The sequence below is a fragment of the Artemia franciscana genome, chromosome 8 (assembly GCF_032884065.1).
Source record: "Artemia franciscana chromosome 8, ASM3288406v1, whole genome shotgun sequence".
Classification (NCBI taxonomy): domain Eukaryota; kingdom Metazoa; phylum Arthropoda; class Branchiopoda; order Anostraca; family Artemiidae; genus Artemia; species Artemia franciscana.
In genome coordinates, this window is record NC_088870.1 from 35,064,721 (window position 1) to 35,086,907 (window position 22,187).

The 22,187-nt window shown below is 35.0% G+C and overlaps 1 protein-coding gene and 1 long non-coding RNA gene across 2 annotated transcripts in view; one reads left to right on the plus strand and one right to left on the minus strand.

The window, feature by feature from the left end:
* LOC136030347 (protein-S-isoprenylcysteine O-methyltransferase-like) overlaps window positions 1-2,689 on the plus strand; it is a 52,339-nt gene extending 49,650 nt beyond the window's left edge. The window contains exon 5 of the mRNA XM_065709264.1: window positions 2,422-2,689. Coding sequence (XP_065565336.1) covers window positions 2,422-2,619 — 198 coding nt within the window. The 3' untranslated portion in view covers window positions 2,620-2,689. The remainder of the gene's footprint in view (window positions 1-2,421) is intronic.
* The window catches only part of LOC136030348 (uncharacterized), a 361,960-nt gene that overhangs the window by 4,847 nt on the left and 334,926 nt on the right, over window positions 1-22,187 (minus strand). The window lies entirely within an intron of this gene.

The window sequence follows — 22,187 nt, forward strand, 5'->3', positions numbered from 1 at the left end:
TGACCTATGTGATTGTATGGATGAGTTGGGTTAAGGCCTCATTCAAGTGCTGGTCTATAGTAATCAATAATTTAGGAGAACAGTCTTCCTTTTCTCCTTCTGTCTTTTTTTTTATGTGTTTGTGCTGTTGCATTGGTGATTTCTCTTTTCATGACATATATATATATATATATATATATATATATATATATATATATATATATATATATATATATATATATATATATATATATATATATATATATATATATATATATATATATATATATATAATTTGTCTGTCGAGTGACGTCATGTCGTCATGAAGTTAGTTGTCGTCATGTTTGTTATGACGATGACGTCATCAAAGGTATTTAAGAAAATCGTTCAAAGACAAATTTTTAATTGTAAGAAGATCGTGAACGGAAAAATGTTTAATTGTAAAATGACTGAAGAACCTACAATGGCAACAGCCGAGGAAGCTGCTCAAAGAGTCTATACCAAAAAACTTGCGGCTGATAGAGAAAGTAAGAAAAGAAAGCGTACCGAGGAATCACAAGAACAGCAAGAAAACAGGCTTGCGGCTAAAGAACGCAAAACCGCGCAGTTAGATAGGGTTAGGACTGATCGTTGAATCTGTGTGTGTCCTCGTTCGAAAAAAAAAAGAAAATTTTTGGTGATTTCAAAAGGGAAAAGTAATCTGATAGTTCTCTCTTTAAGGGTCGGAACCTGAGTGCACCTTATGGTACTGTTTCTTCTTGATATGTATTTACGGTAAAAGCCCTGCTGGCTATGTTATGTATTATTACTATTTTTATCGAAGGATTATTTTTAATATTTTTTTTATCTGATAATGAAGGGCTAACTCGGCATGTATTGTGAAGGACGCTTTCTATGTAATTTATATCTTTACAGTTGGCTAATCAAACCTAATATCTTTACAGCCTTACTTGCGAAGTAAGGGAGGTTGTTTTTTTTCTTTTCATGTAAACTGAAAATGTAATCAAAATATATCACGCAAAATCAGATTTTTTTTTCGTCCAAGATTTTCCGAGCAGGCAAGAAACAAAGCTATTTACAGTCTGATATGAACTAGATAAGGCCACAAATTAAATAGAATTTAGTTATTTAGAAAAGTCTTTGAACATGTCAAAATTTTTGTGTATTTGAATGTATAAGGAGGTTTTGTTCTGTGTACCAAATTCTAAAATATGATTAAATTGGTTTCACGCAAAAAGTTACTGCTGAGCCTAAATATATAAAACTGATTATTTTTATTGATTCAGCGTACAATACTGCATAAATAAACTGCTAATTTGCAAAAAAAAAAAAATGGTTTCTGGTAACATTGTTTGTTCCCACACCCAGTCATGTACGCAGAATTTCTTTTCAGGGAGGGGTTTGCAGAAATTAAGATAATTTGAAAGAGAGTCGTGGACGCTGAATTAATAAAATAATAACAAAATGCCCAATAATTTAATTTGAATAAGAAGTGGCCAGAAATTCAAGAAGATCTTGGATTTTGGGCCCCCGCCCCCTCCAGCGACCGTCTCTGTCCACGCCACATGCAACTGCATGTTTCAACCCTACAAAACTCATCCACTTCACAATTCCGTTTTACACAAATTAACCCTAATCAATTGAACCTCTTTATTTCTTTTTTCAGGCCAAAAATAGTCCTTAACGTCCTTCGGTAGAAACAAGATAGAGAAATAAACTGGTCGTTTAAATTCGAAAACAAACCGTTCATTTTCTTTCTTAGATTTTTATCGTTAAACTAAAGTGAAACTAAGAACTGAGTTTTTGAGATTTTTTGCGTGTTTCTTTTTTTCGTTTGTTGTATTTTTTGTAAAATTGGCTCATGTGGCTTTAGTGCTGAATACGTTGTATCGTATGATTTATATCAAAACTAAAGCTGTCATAATAAGAAATACAACAAATATCTTACCAGTCCTCCTTATCTTACTTCCAAATATGTAAAATGAAACATTTTGCTCTTAATCATTGTCTTTCATAATTATGTCTCTGCCGCAAAATTTACAATATCTGAGTTTAATTAAAATAAGAAAAGATGAATGCAAATCTTAAGGGTTGAGTTTTTTGGTGGTTTAATTCAGTGTAGGCTGAGCCATATGGCACTTGGGTTTTTGAGGGTTGAATTGTGTATAGAGCCGAATTGCATCGTAGTTTAGCTATGCTCTGTTGAGTTGAGTGTTGGATTTGTGTGAAGTCCAGTTGTTTGGAGGTTAAAACACGTGGAGCTGGTTTGTGTTTGAGTTGACCTGCCCCGTGTGATAATGAAAGTTTGAGTTTTGTGGTGGTCGAATTATCTGATATTCTGAATGAAACTAAGAATAATGCATTTGTCTTGCTTATATTTTAAGTTTAGGGATGCATTTGCTGGAATTATTGTTTTTGATGAAAATCATTTTTACTTTTTAGATAATACTTTGTAATCCAGCTTGTTTAATATTATATACAATGGCTTCGTGGATGTTTTTCAAAAGTCGAGTTTATGAAGAAGAAATTACCCTTCTTGCCTTTTTTGGTGACCAGTATGAAAAATACCAGTTGAAAGTGGGGACAGGGCTGCCACTCATTAAAGGCTACGTGGAGGAAGAAGACGCTGCAAAAACGTGAAATAATTGTGTGTACTTTTTGTGATTCATTTTTTTAGAACCTTCTTTTTGAATAACTGACTTTCTACTTATTAGCAAGTTTCATAGTTCTTTTCTTGCGCCTCTTCGCGTGCATCTCAGTGTCAAAAGGATGACTTATCTGGCGAGCCCCAACTTCCCCGGATGTATTCCGCAATTAATAGCAACAAATAAATGTCCAGCCACCTGTTACCGGGACATTTATACCTCTTATAGTGTCGTTCAGACATTGGATCTAAATCTCTGCTTCATTCTAGTCAGTACCACCTTTACACTTTGGCTGAGAAGATTATCAAGACTTGATAATCTTGAAATGTCCTGTGGTGGCGCAGTGGATTTGACCTTAGCTTGGTAATATGGGACTCAGAGATCGAATCACGCTGCAGGAATGTACTGCAGGGCCGACGCAGGGACCATAGTAGTCAAGAAGCGTCGTTAATTCTTAAATAATAATAATGATCTTGAGATCAGCTTCAGAATGGCTATTGCAGATTACTTATTTATAGAATGAGGCAACTAAATCACATAAAATAACGACATTCTTTCTTTGTCTGATATAATTTTTAATATCAGATGGAAATATTGAAACGTTTCGTCGGAGATACGTTTAAGAATGCAAATAAATAATAAGTTGAATAATCCTATAGCTTATTTTTGCAGAGAAAGGTCATTACATACAGCATTTGTATTTACCGAATGTATACCGAATGTATATCACAATAACGTTTATGTTATTGACGACAACAAATTCTTAATAAGACAGTATTAATAAATGGAATGATTTATGATTAGAATCTTCCGTGTTTCTTTTATCGCACGCTTATAAGATTTAAATATTTCGCTAATTTTGATGGACTGTATTCACTTTAAGTTCAATAATGTTGAACTTAGTTTTACGGCAAGGAGACTTTCGGTCTCCATCCAAGAATATGTTCACTATCTTAACGGTGCTTAACATCAATCAGATTCTCCAGTATATCACATTTGTGCTATAACTTGTATAATAGTAGCCAATAAAAAAATAAAATAACGTTAGTTATCCTAAATTCTCCAGTTATTCTAAATTTTCTAGGGAATGAAATAATTAAAGAATTCTACAAAAAAAACAAACAAGTTTTTTAACTGAAAGTAAGAAGCGACATTAAAACAAACATAAATTATTCCGTATATGAAAGGGGCTGCCCCTCCTCAACGCCTTGTTCTTTACGCTAAAGTTTTTTATTGTTTCAAAAATAAGAGTTGTGACAAAGAGTCAAACTTTAGCATAAAGAGCGAGGCATGGAGAAGGGGATAGCCCCTTTCATATACAGAATAATTTCTGTCCGTTTTAAGCTTTAATGTCGCTCCTTACTTTCAGTAAAAAAAAAAAAACGTATTTGTTTTTTTTTTCAATTTAATTTCTGAGCGTTTTTTAACCAATGCAGGTTCGAACTTGACTCACCCTTCATGTGAAATTAAAAAGAGAATTTGTATAATAATTTTGGTAGATTTATTCTGTATTTGAAGGGTTGCCCCCTCCCCAATACCTTGCTCTTTACGCTAAAGCTGTTAGTACTTTTAAAAAAGCTTCTTATTCTAGTTAAATGGCCCCCGTGTTTCAGCCGCCGTTCTTAAAAAATTGGGACGAACAGTCAAACTTTTGCGTAAAGAGCAAGGTATTGGAAAGGGAATAACCCTTCATATATGGAATAATTTCTATTCGTTTTGAGTTTTAGTGTTGCTCCTTACTTTTATTTTAAAAACTTGTTTTTTTTTTATTTTCTGATCATGTTTAAAATAATGCCGGCAAACCTCGCCCACCGTCCATGAAATATATCCCCCTCCCTCTTGGAAAACGTCTTTTTGGAAACTTCATCTAACGTAAAGTACACCCCCCCCCCGTCAAATTCCCTCCAGACAGTTCTATCCTCGCTGAAAATCCCTCCTCCCCGTAAAATTGCTTGCGGACGATTCGGACTGAAAAATTCTCCTTAGTATACTTTTATTTGAACAAGACTTTAATCTCTAGTCGGTTCCTGGATCACTCCCGAAATGCCCCCTTCCGTGGACTTTATTTCCCAAAAACCAAAACACGTGCAAAATAGCCCCCGGATAATTGTCCCGGAACATCTCCACATGTAAAATTTGGCTAAGAGAATATAAGACGATAAAAAAGAATTTCGTACAGTAATTCTGGCAAATCCCCTAGCGTAACATCTTCCCAAGGGAAGACTTTTCCTACAGAAATCCACCCTAAGCACCTCCCTCCGACAAAAAGAAAAGTCTGTATACTTCCCTATAATAAATACTATACGTAGGCCACGGGCAAAATTAATAATCCATAGGCCTCTCCCCATGGACTGTGGGGGGGGGACTTTCAACTATATTGAACAGAATGGCTTTCTCAAAATTTTGATCAGACAACTTTATGTAAAAATCTTTTATTCCTCCAATCTTTTTGGTCACTTAAAAAGGGAACTAGAACTTTTAATTTCCGTTCAAATGCACCCCTCCCGATCTTCTAGGACCATTATTTCTATACGATCACTCCTGGGAAAAAATCGAAGCATAGTGTAGCCAATTATTTGGTTGGTGACGGGGGTCAGTGGTGTGACTCTTTGAGCTCAACCACAGTTGAACCAGCTCTAAATGGTTACCTGGAGAAATCTGGGGAAGGTAGAGTTTTGGTTATTATTGAGCCGAGTTGCTCCTTACCTGCAGTTCGTTGCTACGAATAAACACTACAATACAGTTCTTCACATTTAATGACACTAACAGGACCCGTTATCACCCACATAAATTGTACCCCTCACTTTCAAAAAGGAAAATAGGCCAACATTCATTTTACAGCTGGGTTTGGAAGCCATGGAGTGACCTTTCACCTCAAACATTTCTAACAGATGACATAAATAGATTTAATACAAAACTAGCAGAAACAAATATTCACAGTAAATCATTTTTAAATCATTTATAGTATTATTTTTCAACGTTTGTTGTAGTTGTTATTTTCATAGATTTGTATGTGTATATTATGTCGTCAGTATTGTCGTAACTTCTTTTTATTATGTTTAGTGCGACAAGCTTGAAAGCTTACCGTATTTGGTATTGATAAATAAATAAAATACTTTTTGCCTCTAGCAATCGAATGTCTAGTTGAATTTTTCGGTTCAAGCTTTTCTGGAAAGGTTTGCTGCACTAGGCTTTTGGAGGAAGGTGCTATATTGTGGAATTTCGAAAAAAATAAAATTTTGTGTTTTTAATGGAGAGTTTATACTGCGCTCAAGAATGAATGAACATTTTAATTGGCTGGGAAAAAAGGAATAGAACCTGCTCAATTAAGCATTAAAAAAAAAATTAAAATTTAAGGCAAATGACTCTTTTCGTGACCCTTTGGTAAATAGAAGATTGGGTTTTAGAGGTAAATGGAGATAATTTGGGAGGGAGGGATGTTATTAATGTAAACTTTACAAATTCTAGCTAGCATGTCTCTATGAGGGGTAGGGAGAACAATCCCCCACTAGTATGATCATAAATGATAGCAGTCTTTACAATCCCACAAGCCTTAAAGGTCCTGATGATGCCCTTGTAACTTGGTATATAGTTGGCTTTTTAGGTTCCCTTACGAAATAAGTTTATTCATTAGATGCAAATATTCATAAAGATAAGTGTGGCTTGTTAGAGAGCGCAGATTCTAGTAGGTCGAAAGTGGTGTTTCAAGACGATGCATGAATGTTGAAGTGGATTCGAGAAGTATTTCAAGAGTCATATTTGTTGTAGCAAGTTCGGCACACGTAACACACAAATCTTCAAATTAATTTCTCGGTGGCAGCTATACTTAAGACTGGCAAACATTGATTGTAGGCAGCTCTGTTTCCCCCGTTTTAAGCGACTAAGACCGGTGACAGTTTCAACACCAACGGGATTTGGAGATTTTGTAACTCTTCCAATGATTTTGGTTAGAAGAGAAAGGAATGCCGTGGTTGGTTCATTTTGTTAAATTTGCAATTAGGTCCTCGGTAAGTTTATCATGTGCCCTATTTGATTGAATCTATAATCTCGATTATTTACAGTTTTCTGGAATGTGACCAGTTGGTCCTAGATTTATAAGATTCTGCAGTGGTGCTTTCAGAAATAGTTGAAAGAATTGGAAAAATGCCCGTCAATAGATTGTTGATTTCAGTAATGTGTAACTTTTTGATATAAATGAGACAAAAATGATGAGAATGCCAATCTTTGCATCATAAGAAGTTTTCAGCTTTTAGTGAAATCCTCTCAAATATAAGAAGAGAAGCCTTGTCTTTTTTTTGTTTTTTTTTTGCGCCGTCGTGTCTACCCATGGCAGGTATAGAAAAGCTTTCATGCCCTCATTTGTAAAGTGGTACGATGCAAGCAGGTAGTGCGGAATAGCTTTTCCTCTCTTTATTTTTTATTCCATATTTTTTTCTCTCTAATCCTCTTTAGTGTTACTGGCAATAAACTTTTTAGCACGATTGTTTTGCCTGAATATTAAGCTTAAGAGTGTACGGTATGAGAGTACTTTGTGTGGTTACGACCGTGTTTTTTTCAATCTTTTTATTCAATTGACGAGAACATGAGCTTTGCCATGTCAACTTGAAGTAGAACATTCATTCTTCATTCCTTCTTCACCATAAAATTTGACAGGATCGGGATAGATGCTGTCAGGCACTTACGTAAGCGGGGAAGGAGAATTTGTGGTTCAATCCCGCTTTCTAGGGCTATAATGAGAGAAAGGTTGAGATGGCTTGGACACGTGCTGATGACAGATGACAGGTTGCCAAAGATCTTCCTTGTCTGCCCACCATCTAGGGCCAAACTAAAAGCAGATCGTTCATGAATGGGGGGGGAGGATGTCACAAGGAAAGATTTAAGGGAAACTGGTACTTCTTGGGAGGGTCTGAAGTGGGAGGCTTTAAAGAAAATGGGATGGAGTATGAGTATTCATAGCTGTGTTGGCCAATGGCAGCTTGTTACTGCAGTGTGTTATCAGTAGTAGTAGTTTCTAATTGTACATCAAATGTTGTTTTATAACCCTAAATCAAATACATATAATTTTATTGTCTGTATCGTCGTCTGTGTTAATGTTTTTAAGATACTTGACGTCAATATTACGCTTAGATTAATAACTTGTATTACAGGTTTCCCGTGAAAAAAGAATATTAAACCTCTCACAAAAACAGGATTACAAAGGTATCGACATTTATTCTTTTTTTCTCCTTGAAAACCATCTGGATTCTTAAAAGTTCCACCAATTTTGTCCCATAGTGTGAAATATTGGCCGTAGCTGACACGAAAGTACTTTTGGTGATCTGTATGATGTGCTGATCCGTTAATGACTGGCTTTAAAAAGTCTGGTACCCTGGAAAATATAATGTTTATGCACTTGATCATAACAAACACGGGTTTTCTGTCAGAAGACTGCTGCGTTTGCTTATAACGATTGGCAATTTCTTTGCGAATAATCAGGCTCCTACTTTGCAGTTGAGTATCGGTCCGAATATCGAATATCGGTCCGAATATCGAATATCGGTCCGAAATATCTGCCACTTTCTTATTTTTCGCTAGTGGCATTATAGTTTCAATTGATAGAAAGTCTTCTGTAATAATCATGTAGTTGATTTAGCCAAAAGCTTTTAGACAGGATATAATACATTTTCGATTACTCACAATAGAAACTAGAGAAAAAAAAAAGACATTCAATATAGTCATTCTTGTCAAGAGAGCCAAGAAAGTTGTCAAGAGCATAAACATGTCAACAGTGTCATTTTTGTCAACGAGACTCAACAACGTTGTCAAGAGAGTCAATATGTCAACATTGTCACTGTCAATATCAGTCACAATTGAAACTTCATAGAAAAGGAGACTCGACATTTTACAAACAACATTGTAAAAAGTGTCGTGACTCAGAAGCCTGTACTAGCATAAAGTTTCGTACGGAAATACCAGTCAGGCTTTGTGTTCTTCTTATTGGTTCAAAATTTCACATTGCCAATATTGACAGTCAATTTGTTTTTGCCATATTTGAAATGGCTTTACAAACAAAAACAACAGTTGTTGATAATGGCTAAAACCGAACAGATATTTTTCGGATTTTCTGCCCTGTTAAATTTTTATTTTGTAACATATTGCCTTTGAAGCTACCGCTGTCAATACATCTAGGAATTGAATTCTAGCTAGACATGCATGTAAACGCCGCTTAATCAAAGGGTTCTAAACACTCCATCTTTCCCAATTTAGGAATAACTTACTTGTATAGCCCGTCATGAATGGATACGGTCCATATACTGACCAGTCCAAATAAGACCAGATACTGAAATTTGTTCATGGGAAAAATGAAAATGTATAAATAATATGGAAGCGACTGCAAGAAACCATCCAGGATGTGAAACGCATTTGAAGCCCATGGTGTGGTGACCTATAAAAAGTTGAATAAAATCTACTTCAATAAGTATATTTAAGAATCACAATGCAAGAAACTGGTATGAATAGTTTAAGAAAAATCCTCCCCCCCCCCAAAAAACAAAAATAACGGGAAGTAAAAATCGATATTGAAGCCTTAAATTAGTAGGAATATTCATGAAATAAGCCAAACTAGAAACGGATAGCTGTTACTATGAATGAAACCTAAAACAAACAAAAATTGAAATTAATATTCAAATCACAACTTAAAACAAACAGAATAAGAGTAGGCGGTTGCCCCATGAAGCCCCTGAATAGACTACTGCAAAATATTATATTATGATACAAAAAAAATATTCTAAAAATCTCATATTTTTTGCAGAACGACGTGCCCTCATCCCCTACGAGCACTTCAATATTTTCTTGAAAACATATTTCAGTTGAAAGTCTTTATCAATTTTTTTTTCCGAAGGGCAATTTATCGGAAAATCATATCGGTATAGTATCGGTACGATACCGATATATTGGTATCAGTATCGGACACTAAAAATCCATATCGGCCGGGCCCTAATGGAAATGACAATGAATAATTGAAATCTGAACTGCAATGAAATTAAAACGAATAATCAAGCCAAAAACTAGCAGAGATTACTATGAATGAATGAAACCTAAAAAAAGAAAAAATGAAAGTAATATTTAAATCACAACTTAAAACGAACAGAATAAGAGTGGACTTTTGCCCCTTCAAACCTCTTAATAGGCTAGTACTAAAAATGGGCAAAGTATATCATTATGCAAAAAGGTATTGTAAAAATCTGATATTTTAGGAGAATGACGTGCCCTCCTCCCCTGCGAGCACCTAAATATCTTCTTGCAAATTTGTTTTAGTTTAAAATCTTTATCTTGAAATTTTGACCATGTATTTTATCAAAAGTGCTTGTATAATTATGTATTTTCTATAGTAATATAGGAGTTATTTAGGAGCTGTTTTCTTAGTTTTTAAGGAATGACCGACTAGCTTTGGAAAGGGGAATTCGTCGAAATTTTTTTTAAAATCCATATAGTAGACGTTGCTTCCAGTAAAAATCTGATATTTTAGGGGAATGGCGTGCCCTCTTCCCCTGCGAGCACTTGAATATTTTCTTGCAAATTTATTTTAATTTAAAATCTTTAGATTTTGACCATGTATTTTATCAAAAGTGCTTGTATAATTATGTATTTCCTCTATTTTATAGGGGATATTCTATAGGGGAATTCGTCGAAATTTTCTATAGTAATATAGGAGTTAGTTAGGAGCTGTGCTCCTCCCTTAATTTTTAAAGAATGACCGACTAGCTTTGGAAAGAGCGATTCGACATTTTTTTTTTTTTTTTTATCCATACAGTCGGCGTTGCTTCCAATATTTTTATTAAAGGATTTAATGCTTCAATAGTATAAAGAAATGGGGAGGGAAGGAAATATTATCATTGAATTTTTTATATCTATGATATTGCACTGAAAAAGTTGGTACGTTGGTTGCTGTCTATTCTTTTTATGTTTGTCAGATATTTTTCAGTTGAAAAGCTTCTCTAGAGCTTGAAAATGTGTTTTAGTTTGTAAACGATCTAACAATACACATTTTTTGAATTTTAAGCAAACGTGTCGTTTTTGAGTAAATAGATGTTATGCTGTCTGATTTTTAAAGAATTACAAGAAAGCTTTGAAAAGTGAGAAGGTGAGGAAAAGAAATTGATGAATTTTAATCCCTAAACATCACTTTATGTTTAAAATGATCTACAATAACAAGATTTGAAGATGGGGTACAATAGCTTACACAGTCTTTTGACTAGCGTGTACAAGTTTGTAAGGAGGACGCTGGTGCGTGGTTCGTAGTCGATTTGTTACTAATCGTATAGTGGTGGATGAATTCTAACTCTAGTTTGCTATTATCTTTCTTTCTTTTATTTAAAAATTTTCCTTTCTTATATTAACAATTAAATCGATAAATTATTGACTGTAAGTAAAGTTTTTATTCTCCTTTAAACCACGCGCCACGCCTTGATGTATAATTGCAAAATGAAGAATGCTGTATTTAGAAATAATTTGAGATGTGCAGCGTTCTTTTTTTTCCTTTTTTTGTACAATACTAGTTTTGTTTTTATTAGCATTCTTGACCTTTTGCATGCGCCTCCTACATTCGCACGTTTTTTCTTTCTCATCTTTTTCTTTTGTTTTCGTTGTTTAATTTGTTAGATTAGCTTGATGTATTCTACGATCTGTTATTGTTTTCTTATGATTGGTGATTAGTTTGTGATTCGTGCAAAGTTAAAAGATTAAGATGCTGTTTTAATTACGGAAAATAAATTAAACAGGCCAAAGTCTAATCGAGGTTTGTAACAACAACTAACAGGGAAGAATTAACTAAATTTTTTATATTGGAAGAAATATTTTTATATTTCATATTTTAACTCTGAATATTCAACTGTAAAAGAAATTTTTACAGATGTAATGAGTCTTTGATAATTTTCTCATACGGTTCGCAAATGAAATTTTAAAATATGGGACATTTAGATATATCCTTAAACTTTTGGGAAGTACTTTGTCAATCAGAGAACAATATTTGTCCTTTCTAACAGGGATATGTCTGATTATTTTATTATTTCTTTAGAGTCCCACCAAAGGAGCCAAATGCGGAAGTAAAACTCTCATGGACATGGATTATGCTGATCATTTGAGCGTCTAGATGAAAACGTTAGCAAAATAAATGAAATTTCGGAGGTTTTGAGATTCCAGGTTGCAAGAACATGTTTGAAAATTAATGTTAAGAAGACTAAATTACTGAGACTGGGAATAAGTGAAGATGAAGAGGTGATGTTGGGTAACGAGAAGATCGATCAAGTGGATAGCTTTACTTCCTAGGTAGTATTATTAGTAAAGACGGTGGTTGCACCGTCAAGCCCCTCACATCCCCTAGAAAAAAGGCTGCAAGTTAGGTAATTCACTGTTTATATAGTATGTGCTATTAAGAAGGGTACACATGTTTGACCTTGTCTTTCCAAAAAGCCAAAGGGCATTCAGGGGAGTCTTTCAGAGAGGGTTGAGAAGAGTATTTAACCAAATCAAAACACATATATTAATTTGGAACTTTCAATAAATGATAAGGGAGATGATCAATTGACAAAAGTAATATTTGTACGTTACTACTACTAGTAGTACAACTGCCACAACTACTACTGCTTCCACTACTACTGCTACATCCGCAGTACTAAATTCAAAATATTGAAGGGAAATTTGAACTAAATCAAACTACACTATGTGCATTCACATTGTCAAAAGAGCGTATCATAGCCAGCGCAATAGCGCTGCCTAAGAAAATAGCGATGTGGGCATAATGTATTATTTATTTTTTATTTTCGTTTTCTAAACCAGGGAACTTCGTATAGAAGGGATCGTCTTAGAAAATAAAATGTACTGTTACTAAATAGTACATTTTGCCCACATAACTCTTTGCTTAGGCAGGGCAATTACGCTGCTTGAGATCTTTGGACTATTATTTGAAAAATGACTCTCTCAAGATTTTAGTCAGATTTATTTCGTGTATGTAATTGGCTATCTCAAGATTGCAGTCAGATGCATTTCGGGGAAAAACGTTGTGTGGCTTAGGAGCTTCACTCCAACTACTTTGACTCTTAAAAGGGCACTAGAACATCTGATTACCAATTGAATGAGCCCCCTCCGAGGTTTATACAACCAACATTTCTATAAAAAGCTTAAATACCCCAGGGTATAACTTAGAACCTTTGCCCTGAGGGCTTTTTTTGAGGGGGGAGGGATATCATCCTTCAGTATAAAATTCCTAGACCTTTTAACTACGCTGAAAAAAGATGGATATCTCAAAATCTTGATAGGATATGTTTGGGGGGAATAATGGGTGTTTGGAGTGGGGTTGGGGGGCTAGATGCTTTTCAATCACTTTTAATTATTAAAAAGGACACTAGCTCTTTCATTTTTCAATCGAATAAGCCCCTTTCGAAGTTTCTACGACAATTCATTCTATACAAAGTGCCCTGGTTTCAAAGACAAAATGAAATAATACATTATATCCAAATTGCTCTTTATTTAGGTAGTTCTATTGCACTGCTTATTATACGCTTTATTGATTATGTGAATGCGCATTGGGTCTTTTGATTTAGTTCAAATTTCCCCTCCAAATTTTAAATTAAATACTGTGGTTGTAGCAGTAGTAGTGGTTGTTGTTGTTAAAGCAGTAGTAGCGTACAAATATTACTTTTCTTCAATTAATGGTTCATTGGCCTGGTTATCAGGAATTCTATTGCCTTTTCTAATAGTCAAAAGTGATTGGAGGGTAACCAGCTCCCCCTCCTCCATCATTTCCCCAAATACATACAATCAAAATTTTGAAATAATCATATTTGAAAGATCCATTAATTATGTCTCTGGTGATCGTAACCCCGCCACGGCTCTCAGGGCAAGGGCTATAAGTTATACTAGTTGCCTATTGTTAACATCTCAGCTTTCCATTGAAAGGGTGTTCGCATAAACTTCAAATGTGGCTCATTCAACTGGTTATCAGAAGTCCTAGTGTCATTTTTATCCTTTTTAAGAGTCAAAAGGGATAGGAGGGTAACTAGCCCCCCCCCCCTCGCATGTTCTTTTCACCTAATGCAGCCGATGGAAATTCTTGATAGACATTTTGTCCAAAATGGTCTAAAGATCATATAAAAAGGCCTTCGGGGTTAAAATACTCCCTCAAACCCTGGTAGCAAAGGTTGTAAGTTATGCTCTGAAAACATACAAGGTTTTTATCGAACGGGTGGTTGTGTGAACTACGCTACTACTACTGCTACAACAACCACCACTACTACTGCTACAACCACAGTATTATATTTAAAATTTGTAGGGTAAATTAGATCTAGGCAGTGCAATAGCACTGCCTAGGTAAAGAGCGATTTGGACTTAATGTGTTATGAGATATCCATCTTTTTTCACCGTAGTTGAAAGGTCTAGAAATTATATACTGAAGGATGACCCCCCCCCCCTCCAGAGCACTCGGGAAAAAGGTTCTAATTTATACCCTGGGGTATATAAGGTTTTTATAGAAAGGTTGGTCGTATAAACCTCGGAGGGGGCTCATTCAATTGGTAATCATATGTTCTAGTGCCTTTTTAAGAGTCAAAATAGTTGGAGTGAAGCTCCTTCCCCCCACCCTCCCCCACACAGGTCGTTTTTTCCCGAAATGCATCTGACTCCAATCTTGAGATAGCCTTTTACATACACGAAATGCATCTGACTGAAATCTTGAGATAGCCATTTTTTCAAATAATAGTCCAAAGACCTCAAGCAGCGTAATTGCACTGCCTAAGCGAAGCGTTATGTGGGCAAAATGTACTATTTACTAATTCTTTAGCAATAGTACATTTTATTTTCTAAGACAATCCTTTCTATACGAAGTTCCCTGGTTTAAAAAGCGGAAAGAAAAAATGAATAATACATTATGCCCATATCGCTCTTTTCTTAGGTAGCGCTATTGCGCTGGCTATGATACGCTCTTTTGACAATGTGCATACACATAGTGTTTAGTTCAAATTTTCCTCCGATATTTTGAATTTAGTACTGCGGATGTAGCCGTACTAGTGGAAGCAGTAGTAGTTGTGGTAGTTGTAGCAGTAGTAGCAGCGTACAAATACCACTTTTGGTCAATTGTTCATCTCCCTTATCATTTCCTGAAAGTTCCAAATGAATATGCTCAGTCATTCCTGAGTTACACTCTTTTGACAGCACGTGTACATATAACGTCTCTTGATTTATTTCAATACTCAACCTTCTCTGAAAGGCTCACATGAACACCTTTGTCTTTTTGGAAAGTAAATGTTTAACAGCCATACCTTTATCAATAACATTTACTATATGTAAACAGTGAACGAAGTGCCTAACTTACATACCTTGTTCTGGGGACTGCGAGGAAATTGAGGTCCCCAAAGAATCATTACAGGATGTTAAAACAATGCTGAAGAAAACAGACATCTCAAAATTTTGATTGTATATTTGTTTTGGAAAATAATGGTCGTTAGAAGAAGGAGAGGCGCTTGTTGTCGTCCCTTTTGACTTTTAAAAAGAGCACTATAACATATAATTTTCAATCTTTTCAAAGGAGAAGAGCCCTCTCCAAAGTTTATACAACCACCCGTTCTATAAAAACCTGGTATGTCTTCAGAGCATAACTTGCAACCTTTGCTCCCAGGTTTTAAGGGGGTATTTTAACTCCAGATGCCTTTTTATATGATCTTTAGACTCGTTTGGACAAAATGTCTATCAAAAATTTCCATCGGATATACTAGGTGAAAAGGATATGCGCGGGGGGAGGCTACTTACCCTCCTATCCCTTTTGACTCTTAAAAAGGGTAAAAAGGACACTGGGGCTTCTGATATCCAATTGAATGACCCGCATTTGAAGTTATACGAACACCCATTCAATGAAAATCTTAAATGTTAACAATAGGCAACTAGTATAACTTATAGCCCTTGCCCTGAGAGCCGTCACGGGATTGCGATCCCCAAAGACACAATTAAAGGATCTTTCAAATATGATTATCAATATAATTATCTAAAAATTTTATTGGACATGCTTTGGGAAATGACGGGCAACAGCAGGGGGTTGACTGGTTGCCCTCCCATTAGTTTTGACTATTCAAAAATGCACTATAACTCTCAATTTCCAATCTAATGACCCTTTCTATAAAGAGCTTATATCCCACTAGGACATAAATTACACCCCTTGCCTTAAGGGCTTCCAATCATATGAGCGCCTTCAAAGTTTTTACGACAATTCCTTCCATACGAAGTGCTCTGGCATAACCAAAAAACAGAAGTAATACATTTTTCTCACATTGTTTTTTACTTAGGCAGGTTTGTTGTGCGGCCTATCATTAAACAGAAGAACAAGTTTTTTCAGCTGGAAGCAAGTAGCAACATTAAAACTTCAGAAGAACAGAAATAATTATATATTTGAGGGGTTTGCCCCTTCCTCAACACCTCGCTCTTCATGCTAAAGATTTTACTACTTTTAAAAAAGCTTCTTGTTGTTCTAGTTAACCGAACCTTGTGTTTCAGGAGTCGTTCTTAGAAAATAGGGACAAAATTCATACCTTAGCATAAAGAGCAAGGTGTTGAGGAGGTGAAACCCCTTATATATATAATTTAATGTTGTTCCTTACTTTCAGTCGAAAAATTACTTTTTTATTTGCTTTCTTATCGTTTTATAAATAATGTAAGAAAATCAGGTTCCACTACCACGAAAAAAAAATCTTCCAACCACTGAGGCATCCTCTAGACAATTCAATCCTTGGGAAAATTTACCACAGAAATTACCCTTAGCATCTCCAAGCGTAGAGTTGAGTCGGAAAAGAGAAAGCAAGACACATAAAAAGAATTGCTTACTGGAATTATAGCAAAAATCATAACAAAAATACAATTTCGTGCGTTTGATGTGCAAAAAAGTGCATCGAATGGCCGAAAATACCCCTCCCCCTTCAAACAAAATCCTAGATACACCATTGTCCTCTTTATAAGGTTCTAGAGGCAAATGTGCCATCGTGCCATATCATGGCCTCTGAAGTTTCGAAGGTAAATATGAAGCTTTGAAGGCCACTGAAGGCTTTACAAATTGATTGGCTTTCTCGTAATGTCAACTTCACATAATTTTGGCATTGTTTGGGCCAACACTCTTTTTTGTTAGAAAATGGAAGAAAAGATCACATTTCTTTGGTGCTATACCTTTTGTTACGTAAAAAATGGCGATAGAATTTTAAGTTTCTGCTAGAATTACCCTTTCTTCGATATCCTCCAATCACTGGCTAATAACAGAAGAAAAAGAAAACAAGAAAAAAAAACAACAAATAAACAAACACACCCGACCGACCCAAAACTTGATTAATTTGTAGACAGATGCTTGAAAATTTTGCAAGGAGCATTTCTGATAGCCAGTGTCAGATGGTTCTGTTTCCATCAGTGTCAATATTTTTAAGCGAGGTAACTCTTTTTCTAATTCGTCCAATTTTGGTAGGCTCGTAGCCTTTGATGGGTAATTTTAAACTAATGAGATTTGTATATTTGAAGTCACGAAAAAAAACAAACAATTCTTTCCAAGTTTTCAAAAAGATAGTTTTATGCCGATATTTTAGACATTTCAATGAGAATTTCTTCAGATTAACTTCTGATCTTCTATCAAACAGTTCGTGGTAACGAACTGTAGTAAGGAGCGACCCGGCTCAATAGTAAACGAAACTCTAAAAAACGGAATTTCGATACTCAAAGATATATCAAAAGAATCGGATTTTTATGCTGATTTTAAATATATAAATTTCATCAAATTTAGTCTTTGTCATCAAAAGTTACGAGCCTGAGAAAATTTGCCTTATTTTGGAAAATAGGGGGTAACACCCCCTAAAAGTCATAGGATCTTAACGAAAATTACACCATCGCATTCAGCGTATCAGAGAACCCTTTAGAAAAAATTCCAAGGTCCAATCTACAAAAATGTGGAATTTCGTATTTTATGCCAGAAGACAAATCACGGGTGCGTGTTTATTTGTTTTTTTGTTTGTTTTTTTTTTCCCAGGGGTCATCGTGTCGACCAAGTGATCCTAGAGTGTTGCAAGAGGGCTCATTCTAACGGAAATGAAAAGTTCTAGTGCCCTTTTTAAGTGACCAAAAAAATTGGAGGGCACCTAGGCCCCCTCCCACGCTCATTTTTTTCCCAAAGTCAACGGATCAAAATTTTGAGATAGCCATTTTGTTCCACATAGTCGAAAACCATAATAACTATGTCTTTGGGGATGACTTACCCCCCACAGTCCCTGGGGGAGGGGCTGCAAGTTACAAACTTTGACCAATGTTTACATACAGTAATGGTTACTGGGAAGTGTACCGACGTTATCAGGGGGATTTTTTTGGTTTGGGTGTGGGGTTCAGGGGAGGGGGCTATATGGGAGGATCTTTCCTTGGAGGAGTATTTCATGGGGGAAGAGAAATTCAATGAAAAGGGCGCAGGACTTTCTAGCATTACTATAAAAAAAACAATGAAAATATAAACATGAAAAAGTTTTTTCAATTCAAAGTAAGGAGAAGCATTAAAACTTAAAACGAACAGAGATTATTACGCATATGAAGGGTTCTAAAAATACTTTAGCATAAAGAGCGAGGTATTTAGGAGGAGATAAATACTTCGCTCTTTATGCTAAAAAAATTTTAAATAATTTCAACTATTTATTCTACGGCCTTTCTGATTCAGGGGTCATTCTTAATGAATTGGGATAAAACGTAACGTAAGTTATGTACGTTTGTTACGTAAGTTAATTCTTAAGTTACGTTTTTTTTTTTTACTAATAAAAACGTTCGTTAAAAATTAAAAGATCTGGTTGCCTTTTTGAGTAACCGAAAAATTGGAGGGCAACTAGACCTCCTACCCCACCCCTTATTTCTCAAAATCGCCATTTAGCCAAAAAAAGAATTAATATGCAAATTTCATTTTAGTAATTTATGTACGGAGAGCCAAAATCAGACATGCATTAATTCAAAAACTTTCAGAAATTAAATAAAAAAAAACAAGTTTTTTTAAATGAAAGTAAGGAGCGACATTAAAACTTAAAACGAACAGAAATTACTCCGTATATGAAAGGGGCTTTTCCTCCTCGACACCCCGCTCCTTGCGCTAAAGTTTGATTCTTTCTCGCAACTCTACTTTTTAAAACAATAAAAAACTTAGCGTAAGGAGCGGGGTGTCGAGGAGGAAAAGCCCCTTTCATATACGGAGTAATTTCTGTTCGTTTTAAGTTTTAATGTCGCTCCTTACTTTCATTTAAAAAAACTTGTTTTTTTTTTTATTTAATCTTCTTGAGGAGCGTACACCGACTAAGCGTACAATATAGATGTCAGAGGCTGATTGTCTATTTTTATGTTCGAGATACACTTGGCGTTTTTTACCGAGTGTTTTCTTTTACCGACCTTTTTTTATCGGTGCGAAAAGAGTTTATTTCATTCATAGTTTTGTGCATAGTATGAATAATGAATAACTTTTTGCATTGACCTTATTTCACCATCGATTGAAAAGGAAGCAAAGAAATAGACTTATTTGTGTTCATCGAATTAATAAGAGGAGAGAGGAAGCTGGGACCTTCTACAATATGCTTCCTAATTCAAGGAGCGACGAAGAAAAGGGTTTCAATTATTTTAGGATGTCAATTTCGTCATTCGACGAACTACACAACCTGCTAAGAAATTATATTAAACGGAAAAAAAAACTAGACCGTTTCTTGAATTGCCTTTGTTATTTTGCTTGAAAATAATTAAAAAATCGACAAATTTGCATCTCCCCCCTAAACATTGAAAAATAAATTGTATTCTTACTCTATACTTGTGTGGATATGGGGTGGTGTGGGTGGGGGGAGTAGTCAATTAGAAGCTAATGTGAGGAGCGTAATGTAAAGCGTTTTGGCGAAAACAAACGCTCCGTAAAAAAAGCCAAGATTGTCTCAGACCTTACTGTGAAGACTACAGGATTTGACGGTAAAAGATTATTTATTATGTATGGGTTTATTGTAATGCAAAGTTGAAATGAAGTTTAAAGGAGGTTCGAATCGTCCATATTTAATAAAATTATATTGAAATATAAACACACCTGGGTGAAGTCCTTTCCCTCAAAGTATTTGTAAATAACGAAGAGATGAGAGGGGTTGAGGCCTCTGTCAAATTTAGATTCACACTAAATATGGCACTAAAAGATCAAAAATTATATTAAACGCACTTTCTTCAAACTAAAGCAAAAGACAGACATTTAAAATTAAAATGACAACATAAATTATCTTGAGTAACTGTCTATGTTAATTTATTAAGTTGCTTATGTTAACTATAAAATGTGATATTTAAACAAGTAGTTTCATACTGGGTTAGCGCAAAAATCCATAAAACCATCACAATCATCATCTAAAATCATAACAATCATAAATATACTTTTAGTATAAATATAATTATTTAGTATAAGTGATTTTATAATAAGTAATAATTAATAATTTGTTCACTATAATATCCTTTAATAGTTATCAAACAGTTCGTGGTAACAAACTGTAGTAAGGAGCGACCTGGCTCAATAGTGACCAAAACTCTAAAAATTGAATTTTGATATCAATAGCTACATCAAAAGAATCTCATTTTAATGCTGATTTTAAATATATAAGATTCATCAAGTTTAGTCTTACCCATCAAAAGTTACGAGCCTGAGAAAATTTGCCTTATTTAATAAAATAGGGTGAAACACCCCCTAAAAGTCATAGAATCTTAACGAAAATGACACCATCGGATTCAGCGTATCAGAGAACCCTACTGTAGAAGTTTCAAGCTCCTATCTACAAAAATGTGGAATTTTTATTTTTTGCCAGAAGACAATTTTTTTTTTCCAGGGGTCATCGTATCGACCAAGTGGTCCTAGAATGTCGCAAGAGGGCTCATTCTAACGGAAATGAAAAGTTATAGTGCCCTTTTTAAGTGACCAAGAAACTGGAGGGCGTCTAGGCCCCCTCCCACGCTCATTTTTTTCCCAAAGTCAACGAATCAAAATTTTGAGATAGCCATTTTGTTCAAAATAGTCGAAAATCATAAAGACTATGTCTTTGGGGATGACTTACTCCCCCACAATCCCTGGGGAAGGAGCTGCATGTCACAAACTTTGATCAGTGTTTACATATAGTAATGGTTATTGGGAAGTGTACAGACGTTTTCAGGAATATTTTATTTTGTTTGGGGGTGCGGCTGAGGGGAGGGGGCTATGTTGGAGGATCTTTCCTTGGAGGAATCTGTCATGGGGGAAGTAAAATTCAATGAAAAGGGCGCAGGATTTTCTAGCATTACTATAAGGAAACAATGAAAAATAAACATGAAAGCGTTTTTTTTTTCAAATGAAAGGAAGGAGTAGCATTGAAACTTAAAACGAACAGAGATTATTACGCATATGAGGGGTTATAAAAATACTTTAGCATAAAGAGCGAGGTATTTAGGAGAATAAATACCTCGCTCTTTTTGCTAAAGTATTTTTAGTAATTTCAACTATTTATTCTACGGCCTTTCTGATTCAGTGGTCATTCTTAAAGAATTGGGACAAAACTTACGATTTAGTGTAAAGAGCGAGGTATTAACGAGGGTACAAACCCCCTCGTATACATAATAAAAATATAAGATTATGAAAGTTTGTTACGTAAGTTAATTCTTAAGTTACGTATATTTTGTACTAATAAAAACATTCGTTAAAAATTAAAAGTTCTAGTTGCATTTTTAAGTAACCGAAAAATTGGAGGGCAACTAGACCTCCTTCTCCACCCCTTATTTCTCAAAATCGTCTGATTGAAACTAAGAGAAAGCCGTTTTGCCAAAAAAAAAGATTTAATATACAAATTTCATTTTAATAATTTATGTGCGGAGAGCCAAAACCAAACATGCATTAATTCAAAAACGTTCAGAAATTAAATAAAAAAAAAACTATTTTTTTTTAGCTGAAAGTAAGGAGCGACATTAAAACTTAAAACGAACAGAAATTACTCCGTATATGAAATGGGTTGTCCCCTCCGCAATCCCTCGCTCTGTACGCTAAAGTTTGACTCTTTGCCACAATTCTATCTTTTAAAACAATTAAAAGCTTTAGCGTGAAGAGCGAGGGATTGCAGAGGGGACAACCCATTTCATATACGGAGTAATTTCTGTTCGTTTTAAGTCTTAATGTCGCTCCTTACTTTCAGCTAAAAAAAATTATTTTTTTTTATTTAATGTCGAATAGAGATGGAAATTCAAGTGCTGATTAAGCGTGCAAGGCTCTTTAGGAAAAGTGAATTCATTCAGTTATAAATTCGCTAAATAATCATCTAGGAATTCCGCTTCGTGCTACTATATGGACTTTTATAAAACGTAAAACAAAATTACACAATTTAAAATTCTGCGTGAAGCTTGGGTCTACTTGGAACTATCTACGGTGCAGACAGAATTGGCTCCACAGCGCTACGTGACCTAACATAGTCTTATGTTTGTCAAGCGTGAAAGGCTTTACAGCGTGGTATGAACGGACCATTAATGCATCTTAGTTTGCTGGCCTCAACTTTAAATAAAGGTCTTACT